This window comes from Mercenaria mercenaria, chromosome 7, assembly GCF_021730395.1.
Source record: "Mercenaria mercenaria strain notata chromosome 7, MADL_Memer_1, whole genome shotgun sequence".
Lineage (NCBI taxonomy): Eukaryota > Metazoa > Mollusca > Bivalvia > Venerida > Veneridae > Mercenaria > Mercenaria mercenaria.
This window is the reverse complement of record NC_069367.1, coordinates 4,730,228-4,752,271: the sequence shown is the minus strand read 5'-3', so window position 1 is coordinate 4,752,271 and position 22,044 is coordinate 4,730,228. Positions and strand designations below refer to the sequence as shown.

The window sequence follows — 22,044 nt, the reverse complement described above, 5'->3', positions numbered from 1 at the left end:
CCTATCTGTTGGGAATTCATTTCGTGAATTGATTCAACAAAGAAATCCACAAAAACTTAGTCCCTAACGAATATTACCCTGCTAAATTTCTATAATAAACGTGCCCATCTTTCAATTTGGACAGTACGATTAACTGTATAAGGGGTGCTTACTACAACGATACTGGCTGAATAACATATCATGACCAGACTGCACGGATGTGCAGGCTGATCATGATCTACACTGGTCGCAAATGCAAAATAAATTGTGTCTAGCAAGTTAAGGGTTACTCATTTCACACTAAGTATAGATGTTTTTCTCTAGTCGTTATCAACGCTTTCATTTAAATGGAACATAAACAAGTCCAACTACTAGGCAATATGATCGTGGATAAGTTTCCAACTTGATGTTTATTTGTCTCTACAACTGTTACATAATATAGTGGATATTTGACGGTTTCAGTGCAAGACATAAATGAGCCGCACCATGAGAAGACCAACATAGTGCCATTGCGACCAGCATGGATCCAGACCAGCCTGCGCATCCGCACAGTCTAGTCGGGATCCATGCTGTTCGCTTTCAAAGCTTACTAGTATTGCAATTAGAGAAACCGTTAGCGAACATCATGGATCTTGACCAGACTGGGCGGATGTGCAGGCTGGTCTGGATCCATGCTGGTCGCAAATGCACTATGTTGGTTTCCTCATGATGCGGCTCAAATATCTTTCATTAGTGAGCACAATTTGACTTTATCAAAAACTTTAACCAATAAATTCTAATATTGTAACATTGATATATTACTGCACATATTTACTACATAGATGTAATTCGTCATTCGTTTATCAGTGAAAGCTGTGCTCAACTGTTTGCTTAACAAAGGGCCACTGTCCTCGGCCACAAAATGTTAGACCCGTTTACTTAAGAATATGTATGCCAAATTTAAAGCTCTACATGGCGAGGCAGCGAAGCCAAGACTGAGATGTATTATCACATGAAAATGTTCTTAATTTTTGTTTGTTATACAAAGAAAACTCCATTTTAGGTCAATTTATACAGATGTCGCAACAAATCTAGTGTGTATGAAAACAACATGTTGGATAATATAGAAATGCAGACATAATAACTATAGAATTGCTTTTTTTAAGACAAATAATCCAACGCTTTCCCGTATTTTCAGAATTTTCGTGCGCGGATTAAAAATAACATTTTATACTTTAACAGTTTATATGTAATTCTAGCTTCTGATTTGGCCTAGATTTTAAACTCTTTTCATAGATATTCGTACTGTTTATGCCACTTGGGATTAATTTGTATTTAGTTACTGTCTTGCACATCATTGTCTATGTTACATTCTAAGGCGATCATATGTTAGACTGGCTATAGCCAAACATGTTATCCGTGTTATATAAAGGTATCATCATCATCATCATCATCATCATCATCATGACTATTATTATTATTATTATTATATAAATGAATCAATTATATTATCACACTGCAGTTGTATTAAAAGAGATAATCCATCTATAAAATAAAGATGATTAAATCATTTACAATTAAATATCACTGTTCATTTACACCATGTCATAAAAATGTATACAATAATTCAAACTAAATAAACTCCCTTTGTAAAGGTGACTTATCTCTCAACAATTATCTCTACTTAAAATTGAATAAGTATTTAGAAAGTATTTTTCGTTAACATTAATGCTCTCCTTCTAATTTCCCACAATATTATGCTGAGTGGCGAGGAGGAGGGATGGATATGGGAGGTATGAGGGCTACACTGGCTGAGTGGCTAATGTCGATAACTTTCAGTCACTTGCCAATCACCGCTTTTGGTTCGACACCTCACTTAGAATAATTTTATGCGGGGAAGCAATCCCGCTGGCTTGCGGAAAGTCAAGCAGAAAGTATGTGACCTACATCTGTGTCAATGTGAAACAAAAAATGAACTTGTTCTTTCTCAATTTCAAGCTGTAAACAAACTGCGCATTTTCTTGAAATTAATGAAGTATTAGAAAAAACTTGCAGGTACCGAAAGGCATATTTATAATGCAGTAAAATAATCTGTCTGCAAACCTCTTATAAAACAGTTTTCTTCAAGGAACATAATTTAAAAATAATTCGTTGTCTGAAGTGATTTTTGTTGTTTCTAGATTATCTGCACGTCACGATAACAGTTTCAGAATCGCGTCAAACACAAAGTGAATGAATACAGAGCAATAAAAACACTTCCGGTTTCGTTTTGATTCATAGCATCAAAAATTTCGAAAACAACCTGTTTTTCAATATATCTGTTCAGGACTATGACCACTGTACAGAAAATGATAGTTACTAGGAAAGGAAGTAATTTCATTTTCAATTTCCATTGTCGTCTGCTTTGTAAAGGTCAATGCTTTTGTTTTCTCAAAGGTTTGTTTTAAATGTTGTTTACTTTTGATTCCAATAAAACCAGTCACATGGCATTTTTCACTCTAGTTCTGGCTACCATAACTTAACTGATGCTATTTTTATTTTCTGATGGTCGCATCCATAACAGCATATAAACATCTCTGAGCTGAATATTTTTAGCTATTTTCACTCTAATTTATCAGCGAAGACTCCATATACATCGCCGTATGAACACATCTACGGATATCTCTAAACTGTATTTTGTTTCTTGTAACATGTGCAAATGTTGAGTTCTGCTAAATAGGGGGCTAGAGGGCGCAGACGGTAGAATTGACAGGCTCTATCAAGTCTGCAACATTTTTCAACTTTTTCATATGTGAAATTTAAGCACTCTTCAGCAGAAAAGTTATTTTAATGATCATATATAAATATGTAGCTGCAGTTAAAGTTTTTTAAAAGTATAAAATCTGACCAAATACCCTCTTTCAAGTAATTAAATCTCATGTAACAAATAAAGCGAGCAATATTAAAATATATTCATAACCCATTTTATGACAAGAAGACTAATTTTCAATTAAATTCTGATTATGATTTTACATGTACCCATATGTGTATGCCTGCTTAACAATATACGACATATGTCCTTTGCCAATAAGATGACTAATGCATTGTTTGGTACACGTACAAGGAAAAAAACAGTCAGTTGATACTTACATCACTCATAAATATACATTGTAATGTTAGTTAAATAGATGCAGACTGGACTTAGTGTGATATTGGTTTCTATTTCCCTAAGGCTTCCGTTAGAGACAGACAGGAATTCTCGGAAAAGATCGTGTTAAGATTGTTTGATCAGTATAAGACACGGATTCGCAGAAAAGATTCTTTTTAGATTGTTTGGGCACTATCCTCTGTAAACTCTAGCTCCATACAACAAATTAAAGAAATTCCAATTATCATTTCTTTCCAACCCGTCTTACTTTACCAACATATCAGGAATTGTAGTTTAACTATAATTGTCAAATCATTTAATTCCGCGGGCACCCAATTTCACGGTTTTGCTATTGCTAAGCTATATGACTTCGTTGATTTCATCTTTAGAAGATAAAGTGAATGAGGATTTTATTTGTTTGTTTGGATTCAAATTCATGCATTGACTAAACCGCAAAATCTACAAAAAGTTTCCCATGAATATTTATGACATCACAGTACATACTGAAGTGTAATAAGATCAAATTTGGCTAACTTTCTTAAATAACATTTTTTTCTTTCTATACAAATACAATGTGAATATAAATATTATAAAGTTTAAATGAGCCGCGCCATGAGAAAACCAACATAGTGCATTTACGACCAGCATGGGTCCAGACAAGCATGCGCATCCGCGCAGTCTGGTCAGCATCCATGCTGTTCGCTGACGGCTTCTCTAATTGCAATAGGCTTTGAAAGCGGACAGCATGGATCTTGACCAGACTGTGCACTATGTTAGTTTTCTCATACTGCGTTTCAAATGCTATCTTGTCCCTTTAAACGGGTTTTAATCACATTTGGATTTCTTGCATATCCATGAATCATGCTATTTACTTTAAATTCTAACATGGCTCGATTTCTTTGACAGTTAAACAAAGAAAGAAACGTTGTATATTCCTTTATCAACAGTAGACGCACGGACCGGTGAGAGAACATTGTGACACCATAAACGACGTTAAGGTATAGGTCCATGTTTCGGAGAAAAAAGTTCGAACGTCATCAAATCATAGAAAGAAAGCATTGTTTTACATGAAAATTTAACAGCGTATAAAACATTTATATTATTCTACAAAACCATTGTCAATTTACTCATATATGTATTGAATTCCGGAAAGGGACTGCATGAAGGGGTCACACTTCTGGACAGTTCAGCGCCTTTAAAAACTCACCATTTTTTAAAAGATGTTACATGTCTTCGTTCTGATGCATTTGCAACATCGTGCGAGTGTTTAAACTTTACATAACTAGGTAAAACATCGTTTTTGACAATTGTTTACATTTATTTCTTTATAAAGGGTATTCTTTTTTAAAGGGGGACAACTCATTTAGAATATTTCAAGTATCCAACTCTGTGGGACAGAACAGTAAAACATGTATTGGACAGATAAGTTGTGTGTCAAGATGCTGTTCATTTACTAAAAAAATCTGTTGTTTTATGACATACTGCTAAACCTTAAATATCTGCATCATGATATCCGGTGTATTAATCCTCGAGTACTCCTCGAGTGAATGAAGTGATTATTTGATAAACATGTTTAATTGAAAACAACAAAGCCGTCTTGTTTCTCATCTGACTTAACACCAGTTCATCGTTCAAATGCTTGAACATTTAAGCACTCTGGCTAACGCCCTTTAGTTCAATTACTGCGCATGCACTCTTAACCGTGATAAATCAGGCAATAAACAACCCACAAGCATTGATTTTGTGAAAAAGAAACGTTAATAACAATCGTGAAGAAAATAACTATACGAGGGTTGTTAAAAAATAACGTAGACTTTTACTGTCAAAAGCCGCATATTGTGTAAAGTGCAATGTAAAATATAGCATTGAAATTCGCAATCTTTCTCTTATTTGGTCATACAATTTCGTAACATTTTTGCTGATAGGCGATGCGCGTATATCGTTTAATTTACTATAGCTTCGCTTAACCGACGCAGTCGCTTTTTTACCTGTCATGGTTTAAATTCGATCGCATTGATTAGTCCACTTGTTTGCCTAAAAAAAGCCAGAGTGCAACAATACCCCAGGGCTACTTGCGCCGAAAGTATGAACTCATTCGGACGTGGAAGGCGGAAGTAAATAACGTTTAAACTAAGTGAATATAACAAAATTAATATAGATTAATGCACACTTAATGAAAGCATCTCGGTGAATGCATAGCTTCGTTAACGTCATTGGAATATGATCACCGTGCGCCGATTTCGCGGAAGTGACTGGTTTCGAGGTGCCGTAATTCCTGCCTATAATCACGTCAAATTTGCATTGCAGCTTGTACAAAGATTGCAAATTATGACTGTATATTCCTTGTTTCGCTACATGTATTTAAAAATTAGAAACAACGTCTACGTTATATTTGAACAGCCCTCGTAAAATCCGGCATTTGAACACCCTTCGTATAATCCGGCATTTAAAAACCAAAATTTGAACTGCCCTCGTATAATCCGGTATTTAAAAACCAAAATCTGAACTGCCCTCGTATAATCCGGCATTTAAAAACCAAAATTTGAACTGCCCTCGTATAATCCGGCATTTAAAAACCAAAATTTGAACAGCCCTCGTATAATCCGGTAATGTTCAAATGAAATATATCATTACCATCATCCGGTCAACGTCTTGCATATCATTGTAATCGCCGTTGAATGACGGGGGATCATATAGTGCTCCATTCATGACGTTATTCGATTTGAGATTTTTGAAGATGGTCATTAGTATAAAGCCGCCAAAAGTACATCTCGGGGAAATTTGATGTCCCATTATATCCTGAATTAAGCGTCATGTTTTGAGGAAAACCGATTAAAGAGCACATTAAATTATACTTAATGATATACAAGAAACGTAATCAGTTCGACTGGTACATTAAATGGCTTTAGGTGGTACGAGATACGAAAAGTACATTACTCACCAGGTCCCTGTTGAAACATACAGCTATCATTACTAGATACTTTTGCAGTTTGCTTATACCGTAAATTCAAATAAATTAAATTTTTGTCGTTTTCAACAAAACGGGTTTTTATAGGGATTCCAATTTTTGAAAGTAAAATGTAACGGAAATCTGTGTCCATGAATCCAGAAATAGTAGTCACCTTGAATTTATGTGTTTGTTCACGACATCAATACCTTTTTGGTGAATCTTTCATAACATGAAAAGTAAATATCTTCATTTTTGCAACGGCGTTGCCTAAGTATACGATCGTTTTCGTTTGAAATAGTTAATTACAGACATTATATTTTATATAGTGTGTAAAAAGAAGGTATATGTATAATACTTCATTCATTCAGACTTTTATGCATTTTCTGCTTCCAAAGGCACTTCTTATAGACTTTATTAACTATCACAACAGCAATCTTTAAGTGTCATTTGACAACCCCAAAAAAGTCTCCCCATAAGTGGATTCACTGTTATATTATCTGGTCCATTGTGATTATGGAATCCATTCAATACCTGTGGAATAGAAATCCACTTAAGCCGGTGCTATGGGGCATTACGAGTGTCGCTCTTTCCATTACATCTCATGAACGAACTCAGTCAAACCGAGTCTGCTATTCAATTGCTTAGTTGCATGGATCTTATAGACTTTATTTCGTATAAAAATATGGTAGTTTTATGAACTGAAAAAAAAATGCAAGAATACCCCAAAACATATGGCCAAGCTGCTTCCATATATAGTTTTGAGCTTTGTTTGTTTCAAGACATTGATTAAAGATACATTTCTCCAAGTATATTTGAAAAATAATAATTCCTAACGTCTGTGTGAACAAATAATTAATGTATCATTATATGAATAAATGTTACTTTTTGTTAGGTTTGAAAATCTTATATTTCAGGAAACATCATTGTAACGTTTTTGGAAATTGATGAATGAAGTAGAATTTCACATTCCGGTCGGTACATAGTGAGAGTCAGTCATACCGTCGCGGGGTGTGAGTTCGACCTCGGCGGGCGTATGTCTTACATTATAATTGTTAACAAGCCTCCACTCTTACAAAGTCGGTGGTTGCATACTTGGGTCAGTTCGTATGAAAGAATGCCAGGCAACACAGGGGTTACTGCCCCCTACATGACAAAGTGGAAAGTTCGCCAAAAAACACAAAAAATTCCTTGTGTCGGTGCACTTAAACCAACCAAAAAAAATGAAAACAATGTAATTTGTGTATTTCTCTTTTCCGATAAAGTACAGTTATTATTAGAACACCCTTCTACTGATCCAAGAAATTTCTTTTACAAAACAACATTGAAATGTTAAGGTCGGACTCAAGGTGATAAAGATAAGAACTAAATGTTAGATTTATACTTTACCCTATTATCGTTATTATGTTTATTTGTTTCACGTGTGAAACACAGTGGTGTAAAGCTATCTTGTTGAAAGAATAGCACATTTTAAAAAATGGGTTTTAAAATAATAAATTATTTTGCTGTCATAAGCTGCAGGGAACAACATATTTTTAAGCACAGTCAAACCTGCTTAAAGAGACCATCTGTATTAAGCAAAACCCTGTGTTATAAGACCTTTAATTTTAGGTCCCGATTTAGTGCATTTTGTATAGATTAAACCTGTATTGAAAGACCATTTGTCTTTTGAGACCACTTTTTTTGGCTCTTCCTTAAGTGATCTCTTGTTAAACATAGAGGTTTCCATAAACCACTGTTATACAATTAAGGTCGCCAAATATCTGTGCTATTTTTTGTTTAAAACATATTTTTATATTCCGCAAATATGTTGTTTCTATGCAGCATTTATTTCCAATATGTAATATAATATTACTTACATACATAAATTCTGGATTGGACTGGAAGCCAGGCGTTTGTTGCAATCAAGGATTTTCATTGAAAGAAGGAGATTGCACTCAAAACTATGATATTTGCGAAATTGTATGGGTGTACGTCCTTTCGGATTAATGTCCTTTTATAGAATGGAAACAATGTTTCTGTTTTATCCAAAGCGGTATAGATTTTTCATAAACAAGAGTTCCCCACTGGTAGCCCTAAATGCCATATGACCTTTTGTTTGAGAGCCAAAATCTATACAGATATATATTGTTACCATGTAAATATATCGTAATGAAAGAACAAAGGAGAATAATCCCATCATTTGATAACAATGAATGAAAACTGTGAATGTCGATATATAAAACACAATTTCGGATAAGTTTTTCTTTCAGAATGCATATCGAAGCTTTAGTTACGAGACTGAAGAAATATTGCACAACATTAGCCACACGTTATATACATATCATAATTAGTCCCATACACAGAAATAATATTAGCAATAATACCCATGTTCATGCATCTTGCAAGTTTCAGTTGATTGTAACAGTAAGATGGTATTGACACAATTTTCGAATAAACTATTAATCACATATGAACTTCAAGCTTTAATAGTAACCCTTTGATAATAGCAGAACGGTTCTAATGTATTGTTTAGACTGTTTATGCTTCCGGCTGAACAGATTCGGATAACAGCTAATATACAGTTACCACGAAAATGATCATGTTATTTTCAGAAAAAAAGTGTTGCTGTTATTTTCCGTAGAACGAGAGGTGCTGGTACGAGATTCCTTCCAATGATAATTTTGAAATGACAAACTTTGAATCTTACAGGAAGTTAGGGATGGAATATTGTTGTCACTTACTCCTGGCTTATGACACACTTGAGTGTCTCAGTTTTATAGGAATAAGTACATGGGTAATTTAAATATTTTAGAAGACAAACACATAATAATTCTATTGAAATTAGAATTCAAGATCTGTAATGACCCAGACTAAATAGAGAAATTATAAATATTTAAGTTATGTTGCACTTCGATAACAGTAATAACAGGGACACGAACAATGCTCATCTTTTTAGACTGTGTTCTGTATTTTACGAAATGAAAGTGTATCTAATTTCCGTTCCAATCAATTGAAATGACAAATTGTTTACTTAAGATCTCGTATTATTGGTTTTCCAATGAGTACACATTTTATAGAATGTACAAAGTGGGTTTAAATATTTTGAGCAACAATATTTCAAGAACTTCAACCAAGAACTGTGACCAGACTTGTATGAGAATGGGTGCCCTGGAAACAACTGTGTTGTGACCAAGACGGTAAGACAGCCTGCGCATCTTCAATCCATCTGTTCCGTTTCATGCTATTTTTTCGAAACATAGGACAGTTTCTTAAGTAAGCATTCCTTTTGATCCTTGCGCTTGCAATTGACTAGTAGTTTGTTTAAATATGACATTCAATAACATATAAAGGGAAGCGTAGTGAATTCTTGAAATTTAAAGATTTTTATGAAAAGCGAAATAATTACATTATCAGTCAATAAAATTTGACTTGCAAGAAAGAAACTGTTCTATTTAGTGTAACAGACTCATATTTGAAGTTCATTTCCACACTGGTTCCGACCATTTCTATCTTCAGTTTGACTTCCAACCAAGAATTATGTAACATTGGTATGCGAAATGTGTCATAACGTCGACCAAAACGGTTAGTTAATGGCTTATTCCCGTCTGCTGATTTTCTTTCTGAGCATATTTTTTTTAACATTTCTTACACTTGAGATGAAAAGTTTTATTGAGACAATATTTTCGTTTAACTTAGAAGTGTTAGTGAATTTGATATCAAAGAATTTTTTAGAAATGCAGATTTATACAAATTGAAAGCTGATATTCGAACAGCACAGAACAAATTTAATGATAACGACTCTTCGTGGCCCGTTTCTCCATGTTCTATACTGAAATGCAAATTTCCTGTTCTTCACACTACCGTCTTAGTGAACAAATAAATTGCATCAATGTCACAAACATTTAAACCAAAATTAGATACGAGCTAATTTCGAAGTACCTTTCTGAATTTGTAATTAACCCAGAATTTATCCACGGAAATGGATCGTTAGATTAAATGGGAAAAGTATTGACAACAGATATAATCTTAACACTAGCGCTTGGAAAGGAAGCCTTTAGAAACCAGAACCAAATAATAAAGCTGCCCATCCATGCCGCGATCTGCCCGTATGTATCGACAATTCGCATAAAATTTCCGTCGACACCCTTTGAAAATATACATGACTCATGTCCAAATAAATATTGACCACAAAAAATTTGAGGAAGCTGAAATTCCAAGATTGTAGTAATGATTTGAAAAACCTTTTATTACACTGAAGAGGTCTGTTTATAAATGGGATTTAAAGACTGACAGTGAGATTAAGAACAAGCCTTTACACAATGACGGAATTTCCACAAATCAGTGAAACGATCACTGATTAATAGTGATTCATTTTGTACTTCCAGCATTCATCATACAAATCAGGCACGCTCCTGGAATAAAAATACTCCAAATTAAAATGACCGTCCATTTTAGAATGCAGTAAGGTTAACCTTGATATGGAGTCCCCAAAATCATTTATCACCCAAAGCGAATCACATGGGTTTAATCTTAAAACTGTTTTACTTGAGCATTTCAAGGCAGTCTTTCAAAGCGACATTACGATCAATCATAACCTTGGCTGTTTAACAGTTGTCATCAATCAGTATGAGCCTGTGGGACCCGTCGATTCTCACCTTCCCTTATCTCACCAATGATCAGACTTACGAAGTAACATGTTACACATGCCCCTCTGGGGCGACCAATGAGATGAACACACACCTCGGGAATGTGTGTAATTGTAGCCATTTCCGTCATTGGTGATTATCTAAAACAAATTAATATACGTAAAACGTTCTAATGCCGGTAGTATGCCCTATTATAGAAAACTAAATATGTAAAATAGAAAAAGTAGAAACTCCACAGGTCGCTCAACACAACAAAAACGAAAATGTTGCAGGCTCGGTTTGATTGAGCCTGTTCATGGACGGTAGTGGAAATGCATGCTACCGTCCACGCCCTCTAGCCCCAGGTTGAGCAGAACTCAACATTTACACATGTTAAAAGTACAAAAACAATTTAGAGACATCCGCAGATGTGTTCATACGGCGGTGTACATGGAACCTTTAATGCTACACTAGTGTTTAATTCCATGACAAGCGGCGTATGGTCCCCAGTTAAAATAATGGGTTTGCCCTATACGGGAAAATAATGGGCAGAACTAAACAAACTGGAATCAGTCTATTCAAAACTTATTACGCCAGAAACATCATGACGCAATAAGGAAATTAGAACTAATATTGCCTTATTTATTTATTTATTTATTTTTATGGCAATGTATTTGCACTAAAGTATTTCTGTACTTTAAGCAGTATGTGTGTAACTTTGAGGTGCAGTCATTTTGAAATGTCTTTAGATGTAGTGATAAAATGCAAATTAAAGGGAAAGTATACATTATAGTTATGTTCTGTCAGTGGTAATTGTACATGAAGGTAAGATTTCAATTTAAGAAATAATCTGCCATTTCTTTGGTATTTTCTTAAATACCAAATATAAATAAACATCATATCAACCATTTCCTAAAGCACAACTTTTCAAAACTTCTTCTTCCCATGAAATTAAGACAGGTAGAGTTTAAATATTGCGAGTATTTTTTTTTTTTTTCATTTTTGAATAAAATTAAAATTTCGTTATTCATACTTTGTTATACTTGAGAGTTTGGTCTGCTCCATAATCTGCATCATGATCCAGATATGCCGTGAATGCAATTCCTCCTCCTATAGCTGAAACAGTGTCAGTGTTAAAGCAAAACTGTGTCTTTATAACTAAGAATTTGTTATGAACGTTTACAAGTTAATCAATTGTGTATAATATTTTCATTGAAACCGATCAAATGTAAAACTTCATGAGATTGATTTAGATTCGATAACAATATAATTGTAGGCAATACATTGAGGATACTCTCTCCATTTTTAAAGTAACAATGAAAATTGAGCCGTGCCAGTCTGGTCTGGATCCATGCTGTTCGCTAACAGTTTCTCCAATTCCAATAGGCTTTAAAAGCGAACAGCATGGATCCTGAACAGACTGCGCGGATGCACAGGCTGGTTTAGATCCATGCTGGTCGCAAACCCACTATGCTGGTTTTCTCGTGGCACGGCTTATTTAATATTGTTCACCAAGGGATCGCCAGATGCAATATTTTCACCCTCTGAGTAGCTACGAAATTCAAGTAGCCATGAAAATATGAATATAATGTTCATGCACATGTTTCCCTTATGTAAAAACAATGCGATATTCTTTTTTATTTCATGTTTAAACTAAATTTCCACGATTTTTTGTTCCATATCAAAAAAAACATATGATATTTTTCACTTTAAAAGAACTGATTTTTTTCACACTGCTATTTCGATATTTTACTGGAAAAAAAAAACAATTTTCAAAATTGCATCAAATTGTATTATTTCATTTTCATCTTCAGATTAACTATTTGATTAAATCCTACCTTGTCTCGGTAACTGTACATTGTTTTGATCAGATGACCGTATTTTATTTTTCAAACTTGTCTTTTCCTGCTTTAGACTCGTTTCGAACGGGATCACTTTGTTCAGCAAAGTCCGAAGCTTATTACGAAGACCTTTAATTTCACGGTTTGTAACAGCAGCCTTTTCTCGATCTGCGTTGATAATGTCTCTCTGACTTGCAGCTTCTGTTTCCAAGGACTGTATTCTAATTTCTTGGTTTTCTATTATCTTCTTCTGGAGTATTGTTGTTTGTCGAAGAAAAGTGATTTCATTTTCGCTCTCCCTAAACATATTTGAATAGTATATGTTAGTTAAGCGTCAACATGTTTAATACAAAATTCATTTTTTATACAACATATTCCTAAAGTAATGAAATTATGTAAGCTGTCCTCATTGTAGGTTTTACTTTGCCATTCCGTTTTTTATCTCTATATATATTCAGTGTACACTTCCATATGATTATATATTATACTTCTGCAAGGCTTCAATTTGATTGGGGGTTGGGGAAGAGTTTCGTGTGTTATTTGAACGTGTTATCTTGTTTTGATTTGTAATTTTCAAAACATCACGCACGGAATTGTGATTTCGTCACAATAAAGGAAAAATGAGATACTGTTACCAACAACAAAACGGCATAAATTATTTTCTATGAAAAAATCCTTTTTTCTGGTATAGCAGAGATAGCATTCGATATATCGGTTTGATATGAATATACTAAAATCAGTATAAATTTAACGATATTTTCTTCTGGCCTGATCTTAAAGAGGAATATGCAGCATTTGTCAGCTTTTCTCACTAAATAGTTTGGCTGACGAAACTACAAACACATTTGAAACTATTCGTGTACGAGATAAAGTGGCAGTCATTTTGAGCAACTGTTTTTCCTTATTTGGGCTTTTACGAATTTGGCAATTCAAGTGAATACCAATCAATATAACACATTTTTTGTAAGTAATAATATTGTTATGTTAATTTTAATTTAATACATGCAAAAGTCTATGTCTATGTGCTCATTCATAATAATGAGAGAACGTTGGGTTCAAAATGGCTCGATAATATGGTGTATTAAACGGCTGATTTGTTTTCCTTTGAAATCCAGTTTTCATACTTGTTTGATAACTTTTAATATTTTACAAAGCTCCTTCTCAGTAGAATTACATTTATTACATATTGCACTTTAGAGGTCATTTCGATTTTAAAACTGCAGTGAATTCCAAAATATACTTACTTCAGTTTGGTCTCTACTTCAATTAAACGGTGTACAACATCATCCAGGCTCGGCTTTGCAGAAATTGATACAACAAACAAAGCGAATAATACGGAAAAGAAAAAATCTGCCGACATAACGATTGAGTGTGTAAGTTAAGAAGGTGAACTTTTGTCTGCTAGTGGTACACGCGGCTAAATATGGACGTCGGGACAGGTGAATTGATAAGAAGACCTATATCTAAAAATAGTTCAATGACTTTGAGTTTTGAGGCATCTTGACTCGTCATGCGGCGAAACGTCTTTAGCAAACAATAATATCCGTAAATAACGTGGGCACAAGGCATGTTTATTTCAAAATGGTCAAATTCCTGCAGTTGATGAAACGTAGGTGTTAATACCTACTAAATGTTCGTTAATGTCGGCCAAGGACGAAAAACACAATCATCGACAATAAAGCAATTCAGTAACATAACAGACACATTAATTCTAGAAAAGGAGCTATAAAATTGAAAGCATTTTAATAGAAAACGACATAAATGACTTTTACGTTTAAATTGTTTGCGATTGCAAAAAGAAACTCATTTTCCTTTCCTGTCAATAAGTCACGATGAATCGAACGGCAGAATAGTCAAATGCACGCCTGCATTAAAGCTAAATTGATAGTGTTGATACATGTTACAATGTTCCTGATGTTTTAAATAATGACATAATGAAAATTTTATAAATTAAAGTTTATGTAACATCTTATGCACAGTGTACTCTTCTACATTTATTTAGAATGTTTATCTGAATTTTCTCAAATTGTTTTGCAGCTGAGACCCAGGAAATAAACGTTCATTCAAAAAATTATCTGCGAGTTTAAGATGAATGGACACGCAATGCTTTAAATTACATTGGAAGAAAAGGAAGTATAGAATTACAGAAAGCCGTTTGTTGCCATTTTGGTACAGAACGTGCATGCAGTCAGTCACGGACGAGACTGAATTTATCCTTCGTGACATTAGTTGAAGGTTTAATACATCAGCCTTAAAGTAAGCGGATATTTGATCATCTTTAATGTTAGGTACTGCGTCTTTATCTATTATCTAATTTAACAAATAATCAAGGCCTTCGAGTGGTTTATCAGTCTAATTTATCATGGTGCAGATTCAGATGCGCAAGGATTGAACCACGAGGGCGTTGCCGAGTGGTTAAATACTGAAGCATCTGAACGATGAACCGTGGTAAATTAGACGATAAATCACAAGAAAGGCTTGATTGTTTTCATTCTGACATGCTCATTGACATATTATAATTAATATTATGCTGGACTTCATTTACCCGAGGAGCAATGTATCGGACGTCATGCGGCAATTTGACGTCATAATTGACGTCATAATGCTCTCTTACCGGTCCGCGCGTCAACCGTTGTTTATCGCAGAATATACAGAGCTTGATTTCCTTCTTTGTTTAACTGGAAATCAAATCGAGTCATGTTAGAATATGTATTGTATGAAAGCAGCTTAGCTTATTGATATTTATATCAGAATGTTCAAATGATCAGTGACAAAGAAACTTGTAATTTATCGAAGAGTCAATGCATTCAAGTTGTTTGTTGTCTGATTTATCACGGTGCAATATTCAGATGCGCAAGGATTGGACCACGAGGGCGTTGGCTCGAGTGGTCAAATATCTAAGCATCTGAACGATGAATGTTGTATTAGTAAATTAGACGAAAAAACACAAAACGATCTAGCCATTTTTGATTCTTACATGCGAGATTACAAAAATTATGCTGGAGTTCATTTATCCGAATAGTAATGAACCGGACGTTAAATTTATGCGGCAATTTGACGTCATAAATTATGTCATTCTTAGATGCGAGCTCACTGAAATATTTTGAAAAAAAATTATAATTAAACGAATTTATCCGAGTAATAGTGAACCGGACGTTATGCGGCAGTGTAACGTCATAAATCACGTCATAATGCTAACTTACGGGCCCGCGGTTCGACTATACTATATATAAATCTGGTATAATAATAATAATACTTATTTCAAGAAATATACTTCTCATTTATTGATTTGGCGCTGAATAAAATATGATAGAAGTGGGCATAGTTTGACATCTTTAAATACTAAGTTACATGCGGTAAAAAATCGTCTTCAGATTACATTATTGTGACACTGATAAGATCGATCTGTCTCTGTACAGGTAGAAGATGAATTGGCGTCATTATGTGTATGTTATGCTCCTTTGATCGTGACTGATATGAAAATAGCACTTGTCTATATAAATATGGCAAAATGTTCAATACTGAAACAGGCAAAGAAAGTGTTTCTACGATAATTATCATTAATACTTCCTGCCCGAGAGATTTTGTTTCAGATACCTCAATTCTCATCGTTTCAAAAACTCAGCTGGCATTGCTCAGAGACATATCTAACAGCATTAGATAATTCAAGATATGATAACAGCCGCTGTGGATAGTCCTGCTCATATTGTTTGATGTCAAAATTGTTGGCAAGAAAATGAACAGGAAATCAATAAAGAGTTAAACATAAAAATGAACAGCATATAGATCTACAACATGTATACTATTCTATAAAACGATCCTTTATATATAAATTGAAACCCGGACGGGGAATGCATGAAGGGGCCACACTTCCGGACAGTTCAATGCCTTTAAAATCTCCATGTGTAAAGATATGCTACTTATCTACGCTTTAATGCATTTGCAGTAGAGTCCTGTGCTGAAAGTTTGTCTCTCAGTTTCTCATTTAGTAAAAAAAAAAAAATAGAAAAAAAAAAACTGGCTGGAGTTTCTCAACAAAGTACCTATTAGCATTAACACCATTGACGGCCCGCTGCCAACTTAATTATAACTAAGTACATCCTATTTATATAGGTCTTTCAAAACTACAAACCAGTATTGATCTAGAAATTATTCTAAAAATATTTGGTATTCCCTATTTTTCAACGGAAAAGCGAATAATAACATGATTTCAAAATAGCTTGAATTCTGCGTGTGAAATGCGATTTTTCAAGTCTAAAGTTTCTGTTAATGTTTTATTCATTAGTGAGAGTTCATAAAGTTTATTTCAGGCTTCCCTTAATGGAAACTGTAAAAAGCAAGAATACCTTTCTCAGAAACATTAAAAGAATCTCTCAAAGTAAACATAATTGTACGAGATACGAAGTGGCTTTTATCCTACTACACATTTATCCTACCCTCATGCAAAATATTGCACAAAGTCAGACTGCCTAATAAACTTTGCTTTTTCTAGTCAGTGTCACGATATTACTTTTGCGAGAACTTTTCAAAACACATATCTTATCAAAATTTTGCATTGAAACAGTCACCATTGTATTGGAAATATCTGAATTTAGAAAATGAGTGGTCAAATCAAAGGTCTTTACCCAGAATCAAAAAAGTTATTGCTACTTTTCACTTTTACAGCACTTCAGCCGGAAATTTTGAAAAATATTTTTTCCGAATTTTTCATTGAAACCATTATCATTGTATTGGAAATATTCTAACCAAAGAAGTATAAAATATATTTTACATTCTATAGCTCTTTTTTCTCTTTGTTCTAACTAAGAAAAAAGTGGTAAGTGGTAATATCAAAAGTTCATTCATCCAGAAACAAAAAAGTTATTGCATTTCTTTCAATTTTATCCACAAATTGAATTGCACTTGCGGACGTCATATATGACGTCTAGTCTACACGCTGTTGCTCTTTCCAGCGACTTTTTTCCCCCAATTTCTGAGCAGGTAGGATAAATAGAATATTAGATTACTGTCTGAAAAAAAAATTGATTGATTAGGCTCGTCTACGAAAAAATATAAGGCATGGCAGAGACTCGCCTAATATATTTTTTCTCCGACTCGCCTAATAAATTTAGATTTATCAGACAGTAATCAAATATTCTCTATTTATCCTAATACTACGCATTTATCTGACCGATATCACCTTGCCGTGTCATAATGAGGTTTATACAATAAATAAAAGTTTATACGGTGAATAGAGGCTAATACGGTCAATAGAGTTTTATACGGCCAATAGAAATTTATACGGCCAATACAGGTTTATACGGTGAATAGAGGTTCATACGGTCAATAGAGGTTTATACGGCCAATAGAGATTAATACGGCCAATAAAGGTTGGTCAATAGAGGTTTAAACCGTCAATAAATGTTTATACCGTTAATAGAGATTTATACTATCAATGCAAATGATGGACTACTTTTTAAGTATTTGTACAATAGGCGGTGTAAAACTGGGTCACGAATTCGAAGCTCAAACATTTTATAGTTTTATGAGAACAGCCACGGTAAAATCTTCAAATTATTTTACTCCATCCAAGTTTACCTTAATGGTACGGTGGTGGTTTTTAAAGTCTGAGTGAACCGACCTTTACTTTTTGTTTTGTAGCGTTTTTACATTTTTAGTTAAATAAAAAAAGACATATGCTATGTATTAGGTTGCCGCCTTTTTAACTAAAGTTTATCCGGAGAAAAGTGGAAAATATCTGAGTATAGTTAGCCCAGCTAGATCAGTTCTACGATGTTTTTGTGCACATCTGTCCAGACATCTGCACACAGCCACAGGAAAGATTTAGTAATTACTTATTATTGCGGTTTTCCGGGAATATTAAAGGTCAAAAATACTAAAGAATCTATCAAGTGTTAACCTTAAGAATTCTTTAAGCATAATGGTTGTTAGACAGGTAAAAGCTTTCAAGAACAAAAACTTTTTACGACAGATTATGTCGTTGTTCTTTTCCAATGTACATTGTTCCGCTTGAATTGGAATGTGCTCTAGAAAGTCAAGCCCATGCATTAGGGACTTCTTCAGCAAGTAACCTGTCCTAAATTATGTTGGCGTGATGCTAAACACAACAAACGAATTAAATAAACAAGCAAATTTAGCAAATTAATATGTATCAAACTCCCGACGAAAAGGCTGTTTTGTGAGTTAAGCCGGGGTCGTAAATGTTGAAATATATTGAATTTTTAGACATATATACGAATCTTAAATACTCCGTTTATTAGCGGGGGACTGGTGTTTCTGGCTTAAACGCTTTTTCAGTAATAGGCATTTTTTATTTCGGACAGAGGGACGAAAAATACTAAATCTATATTCCTCCACATTAAGAGATAGATAAGTTTGGCAAGGCCAAACTTATTGTATGTAGCGTTATTCAATAGTGTCTATAACGCAAAATTTCATTGCGTTGTATGTTGCAAAACTACGAACTTTAAAGTTTACGATATTTAGAATCGAATGATCATAAGGACTCTTGCATTGCATTCGTCTGAATAGCTCATGCTTTACAGAAACTACTGCTCTTACCTTTAAGGTTTTTAGAGGAAGGTAAAATAAACGTCTGAAAGTGAAGCCATATAAGAGCTGCAGACTAGACGCATCATATCAAATCTAAAACAAGAGCTCGTCGAACATTCAGTAATTGCACAAGGAACAGAAATTATAAGCTCACTGAAAACAAAAGTTCTTCTGTTCTGATCTAGTCTGACATTGAACTTTAACCTATTAACCTAACAAGAGATCACAGAATGACCTTGGTTTCTGACCATTGAGATATTTTTTAATGTTCCAAATTTTAAGACCAGCTCAAGATCAAAATCAAGGTTAAATTGCATTTCGATACAAAACACTTGTACATGTGGTCCAAATTTAAAAAAATGTAGCTTGAGAAGTGTGTAGGTCACTAGATCATTTTCAAGGTCAAAGTTTATTTCGGTAGACAGAACTATACATGTGCTTTAAATTTTGAGGCTGTAACTTGAGAAATATGAAAGTAGATACTAGGTAAAAATAAATGTCAAATTTCAGTTCAGAACACAAAAATATTCATGCAGCCTATAGCTTCAGAAATGTCAAAGTAGGTTAATAGGTCAATCAAAGTTCATTTCGGTACACAAAGCTATGCATGTGGTATGCATGTGAAGGCTGTAGCTTGAGAAATGTGAAAGTAGGTCACTAGGTCAAAATCAATCTGAAATTTTATTTCGAAACACAAAACTATGCATGTGGTCCAAATTTGAAGTCTGTACCTTAAAAAATGTGAAAGTAGGTCATTAGGTCAATATCAAGGTCAAAGTTTATTTTGGTACACAAAGCTATGCATGTGGTCCAAATTTGAAGGCTGTAGCTTGAGAAATGTGAAAGTAGGTCACTAGGTCAAAATCAATGTCAAAATCTATTTCGGAACACAAAACTATGAATGTGGTCCAAATTTGAAGACTGTAGCTACAGAAATGTGAAAATAGGTCACTAGGTCAAGATCAAGGTCAACTCACATTAAGGTTCATATTGCCAGTTAAAACAATAAATGAGATCCAAATTTGAATGATGTAGGCTGTAGACATGAAGATTCTACGTTTTTCCCTATATACGTCTATATGAACCATGTGACCCCCGAGATGGAGCCATATTTGACCCTAGAAGGAAAATTTGAACAAAATTGGTAGAGAACCACTAGATGATGCTACATTACAAAGTCCTAGTCTTTGTGGTTTGGACAAAAAGCTTTTCAAAGTTTTTCCCTATATAAGTCTATGTAAACCATGTGACCTCCAGGATGGGGCCATGTTTAACCCTAGGCTAATAATTTCGACAAACTTAGTAGATGACCACTAGATGATGTCATATACAAAATATCAAAGCCCTAGAATCTGTGGTTTTGGACAAGAGGCTTTTCACAGTTTTTCCTATATAAATCTATATACACAAAGTGACCCCGGGGTGAGGTCATATTTGACCCCAGGGAAATAATCTGAACAATCTTGGTAGAGGACCACTAGATTTTGCTTCATACCAAATATCAAAGTCCTAGGCCCTATTGTTTTGGACAAGAAGATCAGAAATCGTTTAACTGTTCCTGGCAAATCTGACCTTGACCTTTGACCTAATGACCTAAAAATCAATAGGTTCATCTATTGGTCATGATCAACCCCGCTATCAATTTTCCTGACGATAGGCCTAAGCGTGCTTGAGTTATTGCCTGGAAACCATTTTATTGTTTCACTGTGACCTTGAACTTTGACACACTGACCTCAAAATCAGTAGAGGTCATCTGCTAGTCATGACCAACCTCCTGTCAAGATTCGTGATCCTAGGCCCAATCGTTCTTGAATTTTCATCCCGAAACCGTTTTACTGTTCATGGTCACTATGACCTTGACCTTTGACATACTGACCTCAAAATCAACAAGGGCCATCTGCTGGTGATGACCAACCTTCCTATCAACTTTCATAATTCTAGGCCTAAGCGTTCTTGAGTTATCCGGAAACGGATTAGTCTACATACAGACCGACAGACCGACATACAGACCGACAGACCGACATACAGACCGACCGACAGACCGACCGACAGACCGACTCTGCAAAACAATATACCCATCCTTCTTCAAAGGAGGTGGGGCATAAAAGTGTAGGCTATTAGTTTAATTTACAATCAGATCTGATGCAAAATGTTTGGCAAAAATGGCGGTCGCCATCTTGGTTAAACTTAACATTATGAAGCAAAGTTTAACATTGCATATTTTGACCAAATGAGTACAAAACAAAATAATTTTGTCTAGTCTCTAAACTTTGTAATGGTGACCTGATGTTTTACGTCTAGGAATGAATGAAAACAAGCTCTCACATTAGAAAGTAATGTCTATCCATATTCATTACATTTCATACATAAATTTTAGTAAACGTCCATCACATTGTATTTGAAGAAAACACTAGAAATCTGATTACCATCTTCAAATTTCATTTTAAAGGAACCTTGATTGTAGAGTTTTTATGTTTTTGTAGATAGATAGATAGATAGATAGATACTTTTATTTTATTTTTATTTTGTCCACAAATTCATACGATATTCATGATGTGCATCACAACAAAGGAAGCAGAAGTTCAGCAAGTTTTTGCTTAACCATTAGCCCTCTGGCGGCAAACAGTTCTGTCTTTGCGACAAGGGCAGACCAAAATCAGCCTGCACATGATCATAGCCTGCACTGTTCGCTATCCAGTCAATGAACATCCCTCTGAATAGTAGGTGGTACTGCCTAAATTGAATGATGGGCCATTCCATTTTTGAAATTTAGCAGACTAAAGGATAAGACTCTTTTAATTAACAAGTTTACTTAGAATTTGGAAAGATTACTAAGTTAGCTAGTTATTTGGACAACTGTACTAGTTACATTGACAATTCGCTAGTTATTTGGACAAGTGATTTTGTTAAGTTGACAAGTCGACTTGTCATTTGGACACGTCGTCTAGTTATTTGGACAAGTCGTCTAGTAGTTGTCTAGTAATTTGGATATTTTGGCAAAGGTGATAGAAA

At 34.4% G+C, this 22,044-nt stretch overlaps 1 protein-coding gene across 1 annotated transcript; it reads right to left on the bottom strand.

The window, feature by feature from the left end:
* Positions 1-10,680: 10,680 nt before the first annotated feature.
* Positions 10,681-13,909, bottom strand: LOC123555671 (uncharacterized). Its single transcript, XM_053548925.1, has 4 exons — positions 13,725-13,909; positions 12,478-12,779; positions 11,673-11,755; positions 10,681-10,800 (listed from the first exon to the last, which is right to left on the bottom strand). Exons 1-4 carry the CDS (start codon positions 13,838-13,840, stop codon positions 10,681-10,683), a joined length of 621 nt encoding a protein of 206 aa, XP_053404900.1. The 5' UTR covers positions 13,841-13,909.
* Positions 13,910-22,044: the final 8,135 nt, after the last annotated feature.

Coding starts and splice junctions, on each gene's coding strand:
- LOC123555671 (XM_053548925.1), bottom strand. CDS start 13,840: ATGTCGGCAGATTTTTTCTTTTCCGTATTATTCGCTTTGTTTGTTGTA. Junction 12,780..13,724: donor GAAGTAGAGACCAAACTGAA/GTAAGTATATTT, acceptor AAATATGTTTAG/GGAGAGCGAAAATGAAATCA. Junction 11,756..12,477: donor TGTACAGTTACCGAGACAAG/GTAGGATTTAAT, acceptor ACACTGTTTCAG/CTATAGGAGGAGGAATTGCA.